General features: G+C 43.4%; 1 protein-coding gene across 2 annotated transcripts in view; it reads left to right on the top strand.

Annotated features, from left to right (window-relative positions):
- Positions 1 to 11,196, top strand: part of kitlga (kit ligand a) — a 32,405-nt gene extending 21,209 nt beyond the window's left edge. For both annotated transcript variants that reach the window (XM_068704535.1, XM_068704537.1), the window contains 6 exons: positions 927 to 1,107; positions 4,326 to 4,382; positions 5,328 to 5,419; positions 5,717 to 5,826; positions 6,399 to 6,467; positions 6,577 to 11,196. In XM_068704535.1, coding sequence (XP_068560636.1) covers positions 927 to 1,107; positions 4,326 to 4,382; positions 5,328 to 5,419; positions 5,717 to 5,826; positions 6,399 to 6,429 — 471 coding nt within the window. In that variant the 3' untranslated portion in view covers positions 6,430 to 6,467; positions 6,577 to 11,196. The remainder of the gene's footprint in view (positions 1 to 926; positions 1,108 to 4,325; positions 4,383 to 5,327; positions 5,420 to 5,716; positions 5,827 to 6,398; positions 6,468 to 6,576) is intronic.
- Positions 11,197 to 17,117: the final 5,921 nt, after the last annotated feature.

Raw genomic sequence — 17,117 nt, 5'->3', positions numbered from 1 at the left:
TCTACATGGTGCCGATAAGCGGGATGGGATGGAGCCCCGATTTGGGTCAGAACTTGCTGTGGGTTTTTTTTTTCACATATATGATGATCTCACAAATTCAATTCAGACTATGTCTGCGAGACAGCGAGTTTACAGTTCAGATGGGCTTGGAATGAACTGGCCCGTGAAGAACCTGCCAGGAGAAAGATAAGATCGCTTGAATGGCCGCCAACAAGACATTCTACACGGCCAACAAGACATTCTACGTGTGATTTGCGACCGTTAAATACATAATTCTGGGAACATTTGCGCAACATTGTTGTCACATTGCTACCAGCAGAAGCTCATCATTTTCCACGGAGATACAGGATTCTTGAGTATAGATTTCAAACGCTGTTTGTTTTCTTCTGGCACGCCGTGACCGTTGAAACACAATCAAGTAGCGAACGCCGGCGGCATCGTTTTCAAAGGTTGACGTTTCTGCCCGTCCACACTACGACGCAACGCCGGAGTTTTCAAACTAACACGCCGTCGGTAGCGTTTTGAATTGCCTCTGTTTTTTTGGGGGGTTTTTAAATTCAGGGTGGGAACAAACGTTGTAAAAGATATGAGTCTTAAAACAGCAACGTAGTTGTGTTGATGGAGCCTGAGAAGCTAGCATGACTGACAAACATTCACCATAATGCGTAACATAGTGGCTTAGTGGTTGTTAGATGAGGTCAGTGTACTACTACCAGTAGTATAGTCTGCTATAAATTCCAATTCGCTGATACTTGGTTACACTGTTGACCTATATATATATATATACTCTACACTACTATAATGTCAGCCCTTACACACAGTGATGACCCTAGAGTTTTAGACCCTGTTGTTGAGTTTTTCTTATTATGTGTAGAAGATGTGACTAATGTTGAAACGTCTCTTTGTTTGACCTGTTTCTTTCGCAGGAGCCGATCATGTATGACTTTGAGTGTCACTACAGGGAGGAGCGGTGGCAGACAGCGCGGTACTTTGACTTCGTCAAAGATTTCCTTATAGCCGCACAGAATAAAGAAGATTCAGACGACTGTGATCCTTCTTCCTGTCCCACAACACCATACACAGCAACAACAGAAGGATATTTAACTGGTAAATGTTTATTATACGCAGTATCTACATATGTTGGCCTGCTCTTTGTGCTCGTTAACAGAGTTTGTAGTTTGGCGACTTTGCATGTCGGTGGCACTTAATTGAGGTGTGACATCAAAGACGTACAGCAGGTTTGTGTGTCTCTCGGAATGCATCTGGTTATGACGATCAATCTTTCAATATCCTTAAGCACTGAATCATTTTCATTGTGCAATCGGCTTTTTCTACCATTTCTACCGATCCAGTTCCTTTTAATAAGAAAGAAACATGAGTATTAAATGATCATCTTTTAAATGACTACGACGAGATCGTTTTGGGTATATTCACTGTAAAAATTGTAAATCAATCAACCAGAGAAGTAAATATAGACGTGCCGCAATGGTAGCCCCAGGAGTGGGGGTGGTGCGGGGGGGCTGTAAAGAGAGTGGGCCCCACAAATGCGTTGGACAGAGAAAGTGCTCTTGGGAGAGATTCGGATTATCACCTCAAAAAAAACCTCACGTCAAATTAAAAATGACGCCATTTGCTCTCAATGCCTCAAAAAGGCAAACCTATCTCCCTCACAGTTTTCTTTTTTTAAATATTCTTTTAGGATATGGATTGTAACGTGACATAAGTGTTGTCTTTTCCTTGTTTTAAAGGCTGCACCACAGTAAAGGTTGTCAATTTACCAGCCCGTTCTAGCTGTCCCATTACTTGTAGTAGTCAACTCCACAATATCGAAAGATATTGTATTATTTGATTTTCTCCATATCGCCCAACCACAAAGATGATTTCTGGGTAATATGTATGTTGACGTTGGCCAATGACACTACGATGAACAGTGGCTTATCTCTGTAAACGGATTCTGCATCCATGTGTGGAAAAGATCTTGGTATCTGTATAGTTTTGACTATAGTCTTAGACTAAGTCTCGGCCCAGATCTCCGCTGGCTACACAGGAAACCCCGTCGTCAGACCGATAGCCGACGCGTGTAGAGATCGCACGGTAGCTAGATTCGATTCAAAAGCATGTCGAAGCTGAGCAAGCAGTCGTGCTCTTCAGACATAAAAGGGGCAGTAAGTAACTTGGACCCGTCAGAATTTGCAGCTTCTTTCAGTTTTAAATCAATGCTAAAAAAAATGGACTGTTGGTTGGACAAAGCAAGGAAGTTGCTACCTTTTTAAGAACGATTAAATTGCCATTACTTGCAGCTCTTCTGTGTGCTTGCAGCTTTGTTTATGGATGGATGGATTAAGTTGCAGACTTGTTGGTGACTGCAACCTGGGGGAGAGCAAGTTTTGTTTCTGGCGCCACTATTAACCCCATGGCCTCTTCCAGAATCAGCTGCAGATCATTTCCACCGCCTAGATCTGTTCACTGAGGGCTTTACTGTGCACACGGCAGAACTCTTCTACATATATTTCCAACTTTAATGTATAAAACCGGGCAGTTTGGGTTTATAGATGCTCGTTCGTTTGCACGTTTGATCACCTTTTTGGTTTAAAATTGTCAGCTCTGCAGCCGGGGGGGGGGGGGGGTGGGGGACACAGCTAAGACACAAATAAGACACAGCTGTGATTTCTGACTCTCGGGGAGTAAAAGCTCCGACATAAACTGTTGAGAACTGGCAAATCTCGGGTGTTATAATCTAGTTATCTGACATGTTTCATCCCCACAATGAACCGTACAATGAGCCCATCTGGTGTTTGATGTAAGCCACGGGATGCTACAGTAAAAATAACAAGACTGGTAAAAGATAACAGGCAGTCCAAGCTTTCTCTGGCAGAGACTCTCGAGTGTGGATTTCTCTCCTCATGTGGCTTGGGAGGGGGCGGAGACTCAACATCAACACTGGCATCTACATGGTGCCGATAAGCGGGATGGGATGGAGCCCCGTTTTGGGTCAGAACTTGTTGTGTTTTTTTTTTCACATAAATGATGATCTCTCTCAAGAGAGTTCAGATGGGTTTGGAATCGCGTGTCAAACCTGCCAGGAGAAAGATAAGATCATTTGAATGGCTGCCAACAAGACGTCCTGCATGCGATTTGCAACGGTTGAATACATAATTCTGGGAACATTTGCGCAACATTGTTGTCGCATTGTTACCAGCAGAAGCTCATCATTTTCCATCGAGCTTGAGTAAAGATTACAAACGGCGTCATATTATGTTGCTAATTATTGTTGACTGTTATGTATCTGTTACCTCACTGTCAACGGCTTTATAGGGAAAATTCTAAGAAAATGTCTTAACACCGAGGTGAGAAGAGACACATGACAGATGGGGACATGCCAAGACAGAGGCCAAAACCTCAGCAATCTGAGGCTAGTGAGACAATATGTTGTTTTTTTAAGTTCCAGGGTGTAGGACTAAGAGGGAACTATTGGTAGCAACGTAATATGTTTTCATGACTGTATAATCATCCATATCTAAGAACCGTTGGTGGTTATGAGCCGTTTATATCTACATTGGTTGGACCGAAAATGTTTCTACAGTAGCCCAGAATGGACAAACCAAACACCAGGTCTTGAAAGAAACAAATTCATTGCGTCTAAAGTAGGCGAGGTGAAAGTCCTGAGAGACGGCGCGCCACGTTAACGGAGCGAGCGGAGGTGCGTTCAGTTGGAACCCCACCACCAGTTGCGCGCAAAATCCTACACACTGGACCTTTCAAGTGTTTTATTGTCCGTGTTGACGATTTAGGTCACACTTCCCTCTCGTTATTTATGAGCCGGTCTACAAATTCAAACCAGCCACATTCCAGTTGACCTCACCCTGTAAACCCCCCCGCCCTCTTTTGGTCTATTGTGAACACGGCTCCATTTAGGACAGATCTCTGGTGGCCGCACCGAGAAGCTTTTCAGTCCAGGAACCATTATCTCTTCACAAGAACTTGTGAAGAGATAAAAACTGAAAAACGGTCTCCGCGCTTAGACGGCCCATTGAGACGCGACTGAGTCACAGGACCGAGGGGAAGGTGTCCCCAGGTAGCACAAGTGAAGAGGAAAGAAAAGGGCCGAAACCCGATTGTGTACGTGTTGATTACAGAGCAATCTTCCAATCTTCCCAAGAGCTTGGACCGAGTGGTCGGATTAGATGTTTTGTGTGTGTGGGAGTGTTGGGGGGGAGGGTTAAAAAGGCAGCGTTGACTCGACTTTTTAGCACCTGACAATGAAATGTTTTCACCATACGGCAATCACTGACCCACCTCTTTCTCTCCCCCCCCCCCCTCTCTAGTATCACCACCGTCCAGCAGTAAAGACACAGAGTGTGAAACAACAAGCTGCAAACCACGTGAGTTTTTGCAATTCTCTGCATTTCAGACGAGTCAAGTGTCAGGTTCTGTGTTCCGGTGGCAAAACCAGCCCAGCTGGTGTGTCAAAGCCGGCGACAGTATTTCGCCACATTCTACAGCAAAGTCAGCCCATTGCCCACGGAGCTGCTGTCACTTGAGTAATGGCGCTCTGCTGGGGCCAATTCCTCATCACTGCGTGTCTCATTTCATTTCTGGCTTCCCTTCGACCCACCTTGCCGAGGCCCTTGCAATTCGCCACATTTATACTTTTAAATAATGTCAATTATTTACATAGAAACTCACACAAAAATACTGTATGCTTATTGGAATTTCAGAATACTGCGAAGCCGTTAGAATAACGCAATGATGGCTCGGCTGAGCACTTTGCCTCGTGAGATGGAAGATATGGTTCATTGAAGTATTTTTTTGGTGTCTTGGTTTTGACGGCGTGAATTGATTTCAAGTACATGGTCACTTGACACGGTTTGACCGACCCCCTCCACTCAAAAAGGTGTTCTGCTTGAAATTCTTTTCTCCTAGATGATTTGAATGATGTACGTTTTCCGCGCTCCACTCACGTGTCTTAACGCGTGTGTTTCACCGCCGTGGCTTTGTGACATCTGAACCATTTTTTGGACGGCAATCGCGCCAACATGAGATTCACAGAAACGCAATCGGAATCGGGAACGGTTTCATTGCCGAAGTGCGCGACGCGTACAAGGAATTTGGCTTCCCTGCATGTTTAACGTACTTGACAATAAAATCGTTGTACAATTGTGATGCGGAAAAGGAATAAAAATATAGACATTAAAAGTTAGACGAACAATGAAAGTGACACTAGAATGAGGTTAAAACGACCCCAAAATCTCCAACCTTACATGTTTGTGTCTAATTATTGTCAAGGGATAACTACTATTTTTGATGTTGTTTGTTTCTTTTTCCAGATTTTGGAACCCTGACTGATGTGGTGGAGCGAAGCCTTCTCTCCTTACTGTTCATTCCACTCCTAGCTCTCATATTCCTGCTTGTGTGGAAGGTGAGCTGACCTTTTACCCCCGTCACTATTTGACGGGGGTTGCTTTCCCGAGGCACTCCTGGTTTGTTAGTGGCCTGTATTATTGTCGGGAGATACCGCTTTGTTGCGTTGAATTTACGACGAGACGGCGTCGGCCTTTCAACTTTCTGCAGAGGATGTGCAGACTTTGTGGATCTAGACTATAGATCCACAGTTACGGCTAAAAATCAAGATAACTCTAAAGCGTTATCTTGATTTTTAGCCGTAACTGATTTCAAGACTTGGAACTTTGGCGTTAACAGTTATTTCCCGAAACAGGTCCGATCATGTAGGAACCAGGAGGATCTGCAACAAAATCCTGGAGAAGGTGGACTCTTCACAGGAACAGAAGCCACTGCACCTCCACTAGATGCTGAAATATCAGAAAAGTGAGCCGTTCTCTTTGACATTGATCGATTGTTTAGATAAATGTGAATATGAATGCAGTGTAGACTTTATTTCAGTAGTAAAACTGTGCATTCTTCAGACAGTGGATATATCCAGAATAACCCAGATGATGTCATCAGGGTGTTTGGGCTTGAGGCTCAATAAAATTTTTAACAAAAATCCTGCGCCTTTTTAACAAAAATTTGGGAAAAAAAGGGCCATTCAGCAGACAGGAGGGAGCCTAAAGAAACATGGTACTCAGTTGCATTATGGGAATTGTTGTTGTATCCTACATTTTCTTTTCCAAACTTGACCCATACTAGGGACCAGAACTAAGGATATTTCGGCCTCTTTTGACCCTTCGACCCTCTTTTGAGTCCCCGAACTTACATACTCAATACCAGTTGCACCCCTTTTTTAAAAAGGGTCCCACATCACACCTTAGCCCCGGGGGCTCCCCGGCAGGCTACTCCGGCCCTGCGTATGCTTAGAATTTAGAGCATCCTGCTGATTAATCAGCCGTGTGGGAAGTGAAGTTCACCGTCTTGACATTTCTTTTTCTGTCCAATTACAGAAACATGTTGAACGTCATCGAAATAGTGTAACACCGCTTCTGCCCTTCGACGTCCTTCAGCGTTAATTGGTGAGATTTCACGTACCCTTTTGAAAATCAGAAGCAAATCTACTTTAAATCCTTACCTGGCAAGCTGAGCTCTGAAACCTCTCTCCACACACGTTTCTCTCTCTCACAGGGCTCTACTCCCCCCCCCCCCCCCCCGTTGGTGTCCAGAGGGCGATGAGGAGAACAAAAAAACAAAACAATGAAGCTGAATTCCATAGCGCTGAACGCAGAAGGTAAACGGCTTGTTTTTGACTGCTCTCCTAATTAACGGTCACAGTCGCCGTGACCGGGATTCGTCTGGAGGAACCACGCCTGCTACCATATGGATAAGCTTGCCTTTCTTGTAAGACTGCATTAACCCCCGTGCTTCTGACAAAGACTAAGATTTAAGCAGAGCATAACCACCCCACCACCCCACCCCCCTCCCCCCCTCCCACCCCAACTGGACTGTCTCTCTGGCTCCCGCGAAATCGTCCACCAGAACCTGCTGCTCCATGAACTCTTTTGGGAGAGGACCCCCCCACCCACCCACCCCCCACCCCACACACTCCTTCAGCACATTGCAACAGTCTGCCTGTGGGGTTTTTTTTCTGTTGTTGTTTTTTTTGGACCCACCAGTTCATCAACCAGCGGTGCAGAGAGTGACTGACGCTGGTTATCTCCTGTATGAACTGAGGCATGAATTACTACCTCCGGTGACCCTCGCGTTAACCAGGTCTTCAAACAGCTCTGCGGTTTCCTCTCAGTCCGGGGGGTTCCCCTCAAGAATATATAATGTTAAACATTGTAGTTCCAACTTGTAGTCACGTTGTCTGGTTTAGGCATGTACTCCACGGGGGTGTATGATGTATTTATTTATTGGTGTCAGCACTGAGCTGCTGCTGTTGATTACAACTGAGATGTTTCAAGCAATCATTTAAGAGCACCTCTACTAGTAGGTCACATTTAAGGAACAATCTTTATACTAACACATCGTACCCCCCACCCCCAAAAAAAAACACCAACACCCCCCCCCCCCATTCCTGAACAAGTTACATTTCCTCGTATGATGTTGTTGCTGTTATATATGGTATATATGACTCGGGTGATTTAGGTCGTGTGAATGGATATTATGGAGAACAAAACACATATATACAAAGATATGCTGCTTTGACTAACTTACATTTAGACCATTGAAATCTGCAATGACGTTCTGCTAACGAGTATCAGGGGTGACTTCTGTGGATCCAGGATTTATTTTGAATTTAAAAAAAAAAAAAAAAAAGGTGAATTCAGAAAGCATGTAAGACAACGACGGGCCTCCCATAGTTAACGATACCTCTATAATGCCTTTATTGTTTTTGAATTGTCTCACCTTTTATGCTTGCAAAGCAAAAAAAGCTGTTACAGAGATGTTCGATGGCCTCTCATCGATGGACGAAAAAGAAACTAAATCGAAAAATTTGTATAAAGAGAGCGAAATAATAAGAGTGATTATACGATTGCTATGTAATGTAACATTTTTTAAAAACCTATCCATTCCTGACTGTCCGCTCACTCCATATGACCAAATATACTCGCAAATCCACCCCATTAGCCTGGACTGTTCACTCGTATGGTTTGATCTGCTCTTACTAATTTTGCCTTTGTCCAGTATCAGTGTTGTGCTTGCATAATATGACACATTACAGACAATCCGACAAAGCTAGTTAGTGCATTCATCGAGATTCAAATGCTAATGCAGTGCTGGAGGACGATGCCACTGTTTTTACAGACATGAACCTTGGTTGTTTCTCGCAATCCACAAAGCTCGCCCACGCGGCGGGAATGCCGCGCAGACCTAAATATCAATTTTGCCTTAAAGTTGCGCCGTTAAAACACACCGTTAAAACACACCGTTAAAACACACCGTTAAAGGAGGCGCACTGTTTCTCTCCGGTGTGCAGAGATCCGAGGGCAGCAAATCATTTGCTGGTTGTCAAATCCAAGCTGTTGGCGTAAGGTTGTTCAATTCACAAGGATCCAGGGATAAGAGCTGAAGAAGCCCTCGGCCTCATTCCGATGTTAGATCAATGCGCCGCCTCCCCCGCCTCCGTTCCTTTATGCACTCTCAGATCTGATCAGTTGGGCGCTGAGGGTGCTGTCGGCCTCAGTGATATCTTATCAGAGCTGTGAGGGGAAAGGCAACGGGTTCAAAGACATCAAAACTATGGCAAGCCGGTTAAACTTTTATTAGCTTTAAGTTCGAGTCTCCGGATTTAACATGACGGCTTTTAAAAGGGAGACAAGCAAAAACGTAAGTTTTTTCATGCGCCGGTCAAATTTGAGGTTTTTGGGCTATTTTGCTTTTTTTTTAGGATTTATCCTAAATTCGCTTGAAGTTACAGTTAGATAACAGCTCATTGTGAATCTTGCATACATAGCTTTAAAGTCCATTTTCTATAAATTCTGAGTGGCAAATCTCCACTTCAGTAGCCCTTACACACACACATAACATAGCCTGATGTGAGGGCAATTAAAGTTGTCTTAAACTGGAATCATGACTTCTCAGAATTAAATTGTAGACATCTGAATTACATCTTGGCAAGGCAACTTTATTTGTATACACATTTCATACAACAACGAGGCAACTCAATGTGCTTTACAGGGTAATACAAATCAAATCACGTAAATGAAAAGCAGGACATACTACAAACACAGGACTTGCATTCAGGAGACTGCTGTTGGAGTCCCCCCGCTAACGTAAAATCAAAGTTAACATGTCGGGTTGTTAGTCAGTCAAGTTATCGTCCACCAGGCTTGTTTCCTAGATTTAACTAAGTGGTTTTGTTGCCTATCCCTAAATACAAAAAAAAACAATGCATGTACATTGTTGTTGTTTGAAGATTAGTGCCACTGACCGAGCTGCGTTATGTGACCCACTGGTGCGAGGATGTGTTGGAAGCAGAGCTTTGACGTTGCAGATATCGCGATCGAACATCCAGCTAAATAAATGTTAAAAAACGGCTCGCCATACCAAACGGGTTGACTCCCACAAAGCCTTGCCCGAAGTAAAGTAGGTCAATGATGGATTATAGGTATTTAAGATATGGCGCATGACGATCAGTGAAGAGGTAGGAGTGTGAACAGGGCACGCTGGCTGTGACCTTTCCAATCAGGCCGACCCCTGCTGCGGGGTAGATGACCTCGACCAAGTGGCAGGACACAAAGCATCCGTTTCTAGATCTAGTTTAAATATTTCTATCATGTTTGTGGTCTTACATTGTACCATGTCCATTCTTTTTTTGGTTTTGTGCCTTGTTTAATGAGTGTGATTGACTCCGTGTGTTGATGTAAAAAAGAAAAAAAAAAAAAAAAAAAAAAAAGCCTCTGTTTCTGTGTGGTAGCAGAAAGCGGTGAGGTGATTACAGGGCAGATTAGAATAATCTCACTAAGATACCCCCAACAGATATGTTCCCCAATCTCTCTCTCTCTCTTCTTCTTTTTTAAAAACTCATAACAGTTTAGTTGGCTTGACCTGTGCCCAGTTATGATTTCGGAAGACAGTGTTCTGGAAAAGCGTTGCTTCAGTATGTGAAAACTCTTATCGAGCAGAATAAACTGCGCTGGTTGTGACATTTCTTTCCATTTTACCCTCTGTAACCTTTAGGAAATAGTTCAACCGCTCGTTTCACGTGTATTTGGGACTTAGGAGGAGTATTTTGTGCAAAATTGAAAACTGTTTTTGAAAAGAAAAAGATTAAAAAAAGTATACCACATTGGTTTTCATATAGTTCAGAGCAACAGTACCTTTCAGCGTCAATAGCTGGGATTTTTTTTTTTTTTGTGGTAAAGTATTGTTTGTTGTTTTGAACTGCAAAATGATTTTATTCAATCAAAAAATGCATTTTTGAGGAACACCCTATTGGCGACATTATTAACTGTGCCATATTCTCCTATGGCAGTGTAGGTTCTGTGGTAGAAAAAGTATACCACATTGGTGTTAATATAGTCCACAACAACGATACTTTTAGCAGGAATCTCTGAAATTAGCAGTGTGGTAACGTAAGAGTAATTTAAAAGCTTTTAGATGAATATTTCTATTCAAAAATGCATTTTTTTGAACAATATCGGAGCATATTATCTATGGCAGTCTAGACCTGAGACTTTCACTTCGTTCAGCTTTAGGTTTTCGCTTTTCTACATGAAGACTATTACGCGTAGTCCCCAGTATTCTGACAGAGACACAGGCTAGTCTAGCCACAACCAAACTAACAAAACAAAGGTATACTCGGTCAAAAGTTGCTTCTTTTTTTTTTATTATACATAGTATATGAATATCATGAGCTGCAACAGGTCTAAGCTGTGAACAAAAAAACTAAAAAAAAAACTAAAAAAAGAAAAACAACATGGTCTCCCATTTTCCTGTCTATGCGAGAGCCACAAACTGTCCGTATGTCTGATGCATGGAAGCCAGAATCCAAGCAGTTTCATGCATTAGTCGAGAGAATGACTGCCCTTAAATACTGTTCCTATGTGGGTTGTTGTGTGGTCTGAGAGTGAGCGGAGCTACATCCTGAACAGTGCTTTCGGGCTCGAGGGATCCAATCCATCCCACTTCAGTGGGTGAATCAAATGGCTCTAGGCAGGAAATAAGTCTGGGTGCCAAAAAGCAAATGTAATTATTGCCCGGTTGGTATTCTGGGTGAAAACTCTACTGTTTTCTGTATTTTTGTATAAATGTAAAGAAACATATATGAGATATGAATAAAGTACACGTATTCAACTGTTATTTATTGTTTTTGTGTTTTTGTTGTTCAGGAATTTCTCTGTGCGTCTTCTTTTTTAACAACCCATGAGCAGGGAATTTACTTTGTCTTTGAAGGGGGGGGGGGGGGGGGGGGGGGGGGGGTGCACTAAACCTTTCAGACATTTGCTTTGGGCAAAAATGAATGGTGACAGTAATTACCCTGCAGTTACCTGTGACAGATGGGCAACATTTCCATCTCCTTAAAGCATTTTTAATTTTTCATATTTCATATTTTTACATACATTGCTGCAAGTAATGTAGTATGTCACTTGCTCGGCCCGAATGCAAAAATGGCTACATAAAAATAAAGTGGTTTAAAGAAACGTAACAATGCCAACATTTCTTGTTCAGACTCACATGTTTGTTTTACTTGGCCGGTGCTTTTGGACTTCCATAGATTTGGTTTATCAACTGTTTTGTGGATGCCAAGGACATACATCACGCTGACTGACGTTACGATCTCGTCTTCGCTATCAGGAAACGACAGGAAGTCCGGCAAAAGTCCATTGTTCACAGACACGTATAGACGAACGAGCAATTGTGGCGTTGTGAATAGCACAGTGTAAGCAACCCTTTAGTCGCTGTGTGCGACGTGACATAAACAAGTGGAGTGACCTGAGCCGGTGGCGTGTATGTGGGCATGTGGCTCAAATGTTTCCCAGGGTCACACAGGTCTCCCACATCATGCCGTTCCAGTTTAGAGAGTCTCACAGAACAAATGATTGGTTCAAAGGGCACTCCCATGACCATGAGTGATTCGATTGCTCTTTAATAATTACGTCCTGGCAGCGACCGCAGGCTCCATGACTTCGGTTTTTTTTCCCCCCCGGTGCTATAAGAGGAGGCCGATTACAGATTCATGGGTCAGGAGGTCAGGATTGCGACGAAACAGAACGAGGAAGCGCGGCAAAAAAAAAAAAAAAAAAAAAAGACCAAAAAAGAACAAGAACAACTTCAGCCTTGAGCGATAATATTTAAAACACTGCAGATTATATCAGCAGAGTTTGAGGGAGAAAATGTTTGACGAAATAAGACAGCTAGTGTCCATGGCAACAGGTGTATGAACAAGAATCCGTGCGATGCTCGGCATGTGATATAAAATGAAAACATAGTGCTTCATAAATGTTGTGGGTTCGTGGGCTTCTAGGAAAGCAGACCGGACCGCGGCGATCTGGGAATTTTGGTTTCCACCTCACAGCCAGGAGCTCTTTCATCCTTCCCCTCAGACGGCTCCCAGCTGCACAAATTGATGAAGGAAAACCGTTAGGCAACCAAACCTCTCTATTTTTTTGTTTTTCGTGACTGCAAGCCAGCTGACCTTGGACCACAGTGTGTTGTCTCTTTGTGTGAGTGCTCTTGATAGATCTGTCCCTCATGTAATCATGAATGCGACTTGGATGCGAGTTCAAAAAGGGGGTTTGTTTCCTTTTTTTTTGGTGGTGGGAGGGGGGGGGGACTGTTTGTGGTTTGTCTCAGGCGAAGACAAATGTGCCTCGAGTTTCTCCACCGGTTCTGGTTTAGATAAGAGTTCTGAAAAGAATTAAGAGCAAAACGACTGTCTCTGACAGCAGTTCAAATGGAGTCACTGGAAAAGGATTTAACTGTGGGTCGTATCCAGAAATAACAACAAGCAGTGCAACTGTGGAGTGGTAGCAAACAACATTATGGACATCTGAGTCTGAGCAGTGGGACAATGTCTCATTGTGTTTACGATCCGGGGTGTTTATGTGGTCCCGGAATATTAACGTATGTGATAATACACAACCGATGGATCGGTTTGATGCGAAAGTAGTTTACAGAGCAGAGAAACTCATTTAATTTCTCAATCAGCCTTGTTGTGAGATGAACACACACATTTCTTCCACAGTTATTCAGTATTTCACAAGAGACATTACTGTATTTTGTGTTTTTTTTTCTTCAAGATTCCCGTGCTGGTTGGGAGCGGGCGAGGCTCAGCTGTGACGATGCCACATACTTCTACTTCAGGTTAATTATTTTGTACCAACGTTGTCACGTTGTCTCACCGATGCCTGGCAGGCTCAGACATGTCTTTAAAATGACCTTTCAAGTGTACAGCTTCAACATGCGCTCCTTCTGGAACACATTTTGGATTAATAGTAATGATAATGGTATTGTTAAGCCATAACAATAAAAATGTGTTACGCTGTGTTTCCATTTGCATATTTTTATCGTGCATTAGAAAAACCGCATGGAAACGACAAAAATTCCATAACATTTCCTAAACTGCGAACAAAGTTTTCACACTTGCTTGAGGATTTTTGCCTTTGGCGAATCAGATTACGGAAACACCTTTGTCAAATAAATTCTGACATGGCGAACATTTAATGCACGTGCGAGAAGTTTGCCTCCCGGGCATTCTGCCAGAAAGGGTTGATTTCAAACCAAACCACCTGTGTTGTTTCCAGTTTGCAAATTCTACTTCTTCTATTTCGTTTAGTGTCGTATTACAGCCCTGCAAGCCTGCAGCGCAAACGTCTGACCAAGCTACGCTAACCTGCATTCTCTCTAGTGTCCACCAGGGGGCGACTCCTCTGGTTGTATAGAAGTCTAGTCTAAAATGACTCTACTTCTCTCTTGATTTATTCCCTCAGTAAACATTGTAAACATGAGTTTATGGTCTCAATCTCTAGTTTACAGTCTTCTTCAATACAGCATGATGTTCATTTAGTACATTATGGTCCATTTAGAGTCAAACAGACCATAAAGCAGGATGTGCTTTAGGCTTTCTGTGATTGACATGTTGCTGCCGCTACAATACGGCGTCTCTACTTCACTCCTCTGCAGTCCAAATATAGTCACTTTCGTTCACTGCCTGCAAAAAAACAATATGGCGACGGCCAAAAACCAAGTTGGCGACGTTCAAAATACCAAAACTCGAGACTTCAAAGCTGCAGTCCACAAACCAATGAGTGATGTACAGTCTATGGCTCCAAAGCAGTCCATTCTATGGAAATCCCAAAATGTGCTCAATTCACATTTCTTCTTTTCTTTCCCAGGTGACGTAGACTTTGGGTTCAGCATCTGACACGCCGACTACTGTTGCTCAAGTTCCACTGACAATCTTCCTCCAGTGAGACTGTGTTGCCTCACTGGATTTTTGCAACATACTTGACTGAAACAGGGTTTTTTATTACAAGCTTCAGATACTTTTAAATTTAAAAAGCAAATTCTTTTTGGGGCGAACGCTTCTTAAAAAAGCCGGAGGGCAATGTGAGCGATCGATCGGTCGGACTTGTATAACTGCCGTCATGTAATTGTAACACCTTTGTAATTATCAGCCACCCATCAACGTCAGTCTGCATGCATGTGTGACTAATGTGTGTGTGCGTGGGTGTGTGTTTGTGTGTGTGTGTGTGTGTGTGTGTGTGTGTGTGTGTGTGTGTGTGTGGGAGGGAGGGCAGGCAACAACAGAGTCATTACAGGTAAATGCGGTGAAAGGGCGTCATGACGACGAGGTTGTGAATGCTCTGCTACGTGCTCTGCTACATGCTTTAACAACAACACACACACACACACACAAAAACGTCCACTCTCTTGAGTGCATGACAAAGCTCTCTATCGTCATGAACTGTCTTTTCTTTTTTTTTTTTGTGCCTGTCCCCTCCCACTCTCTGCCCGTGAGTGTGTGTGTGGGAATCAGCACAGGACCCTAGTCACAGGTCAGGGGATCTAAGGTTACTAATAGCCCACACCAATAGACTTGTGATCCACGTCTTGCCCTTTATGGCGCTCTTCCCCGCGGCCGGAGGAGAATGCCTTCCCCCCCAGGTGGGGAGCGCGGCCATTGCCAGCCCCGTCCCGGGAGGACGTAACAGGAGGCTTATCGGAGCGCCGGGCTGTGCTGTAATACTCCTGTGAAAGGTCTTTCGGGCCGCCTCCCAATATTGATTTTTCTGGGCAGGAGGGAAATCGAGAAGGCCCCCCCCCCCCCCCCCCCTCAGAAGCAGCACTGGAGCTGGGGAGGAGAAGGAGACAGGTAGAGATAGAGAAGTGTAGGGGGGGTAGCAAGAGGGACAGACAGCGAGAGACACAGAGAAGACTTGAGCACCCAGCCGTTGGTTCTGACGAGGTTAAGATGTACGTAAACAAAGCTCTTGTGTAACCCGGTGACCGCGGACTATTTTCAGCTAACTGACTACACACAGGTTGCGGACTAAGAAAAAAAAAGGGCAATCACTCTTTATCATCCACAACAGACTATTAATAAGTTAATCCGGTCACAGCCGGTGTGGTCTGAATTCCTCACTGATTTTTTTTTTTGTCCTCCTCACTGTGTCTTTGAACTGTTGCCCGGCTGCTCGCGCCGACCTTTGCTATCGTGAGATCGAGTCCCTTTGTTGCCAAAAAAATAAACAAGACGGCAGAATATGTCTTGGCCACACCCGTCAATTTAATTAATTCAACGTCTCCCAACCCAGTCGGCACAAGAAATAAAAAAGAGTTTCTGAACCAAAAATATGTTTTTTATGAGCCTGGTTTCACGATTGCAAAAAAAAAAAAAAATGGTTAATGTTGTGAAATGATTGGTTTGGTTCAGGCAACAAACGTCTTGGTTTTAGTGAGAAAAAAGCATCATGGTTTAACGTAACAATGCCACGTAATAACGCGACAGTGTCACCAGCGTAACTGAATAACAACTGCCCCTAGATGACTTACTTATGTAACGTTACGTAACAAAAACATTGTTTCCTAACGAGCACAAAGTCGGCATTGAATTTTTTGCTTTCAGGAGCAGCGGTCTCCTGGGAGAAAGTCCTGTGTTTGTTCATACTTCATCACCTGACTTCCTGCATGTCCCAGCATTCACATTCACATGGGTTGTATACTAATTACATTGCATACATTTTTTTTTTTTTCACAGTGAGTGAGAACAGCCTGATTCATTACATACAGACATACAGATATTGTCAAGTAATTAAATTCCTTTTTTCTTTTCTTTTTTTTTAAATGAGTGGTTCTCTTTTGATCATAAATTGAAAATGTGTAACCTTTGCCGGACAGAAGCCACTGTGGCCAAAAGTGACAATTGCAGGATTTACCATGCAACCATATAGTGTTGACATATTGAAGGCGGACAGACTGAAAACAGGAAGAAGAGAGACCGGAAGACGTTCAGCAAAAGTTGCCGCAGTTTGGATTCGAACCCCGGCCTCTGCGACGTAGAGACTCAGCCTCAAATTCAATTATCAGAGCCGAGGCGCGATTCATTCGTCTTCATTCCCCACCGTGTTATTGAGTGACGCATTGTCATTAAGCGCCCTCAACGAGAGCGAGTGGAGGAAACCGCAAGCTGGAAAACAACAAACATGCCCACCAGCAACTTCTTTTAATGTTTGTGAAATGTATCCGCGAGCTGCCAAAACAATTTTGCAACAGCAGCACAGCGAGAGAAACCGCGTCGTAACTTTCGCCTCAGGTTATACCGGGCCAAGTGAGGCTGTGAGGGCAAAGCCCCCTTTGGTTCACTGAATTGAGTAAGAGTGTGGTTACGTATAGTTTAAACTTAAACATTCATTTATTTTTTTAAGAGAGGAAATTGTGCAACGTCTACTTTTCTTGTCTTAATCATTTAGATTCCCGCGCGCACTGATGCCATATTTGGTTTGATCGCGCTCATGTTTTTGGTGAAATGTGAACCGCTGACGTTCAATTTGCTAACTAATGAGCGTGGGACTCGAGCTCTGTTTCCTCGAATGCGCAACTGTTACAAAGAAGCAGTCACTGGCAATAACTAATCTCTTCAATCTCGTGCTACCTTCAACTGTACTGTGCTCATTAAATCAAAAAGAGAAAAATAGAATACAAATGAGAAACCAAGACATGAAAGAGAGTTTAAATTATAGGGAATCTAAACGGGAATCTAAACTGGAGTAATATATATA

Source organism: Cebidichthys violaceus, unplaced genomic scaffold (genome assembly GCF_023349555.1).
Source record: "Cebidichthys violaceus isolate CVI_PGR_0920_01 unplaced genomic scaffold, fCebVio1.0.p SCAF_94, whole genome shotgun sequence".
Classification (NCBI taxonomy): domain Eukaryota; kingdom Metazoa; phylum Chordata; class Actinopteri; order Perciformes; family Stichaeidae; genus Cebidichthys; species Cebidichthys violaceus.
The sequence above is the reverse complement of the archived record's forward strand: the minus strand, read 5'-3'. Positions and strand labels throughout refer to the sequence as shown.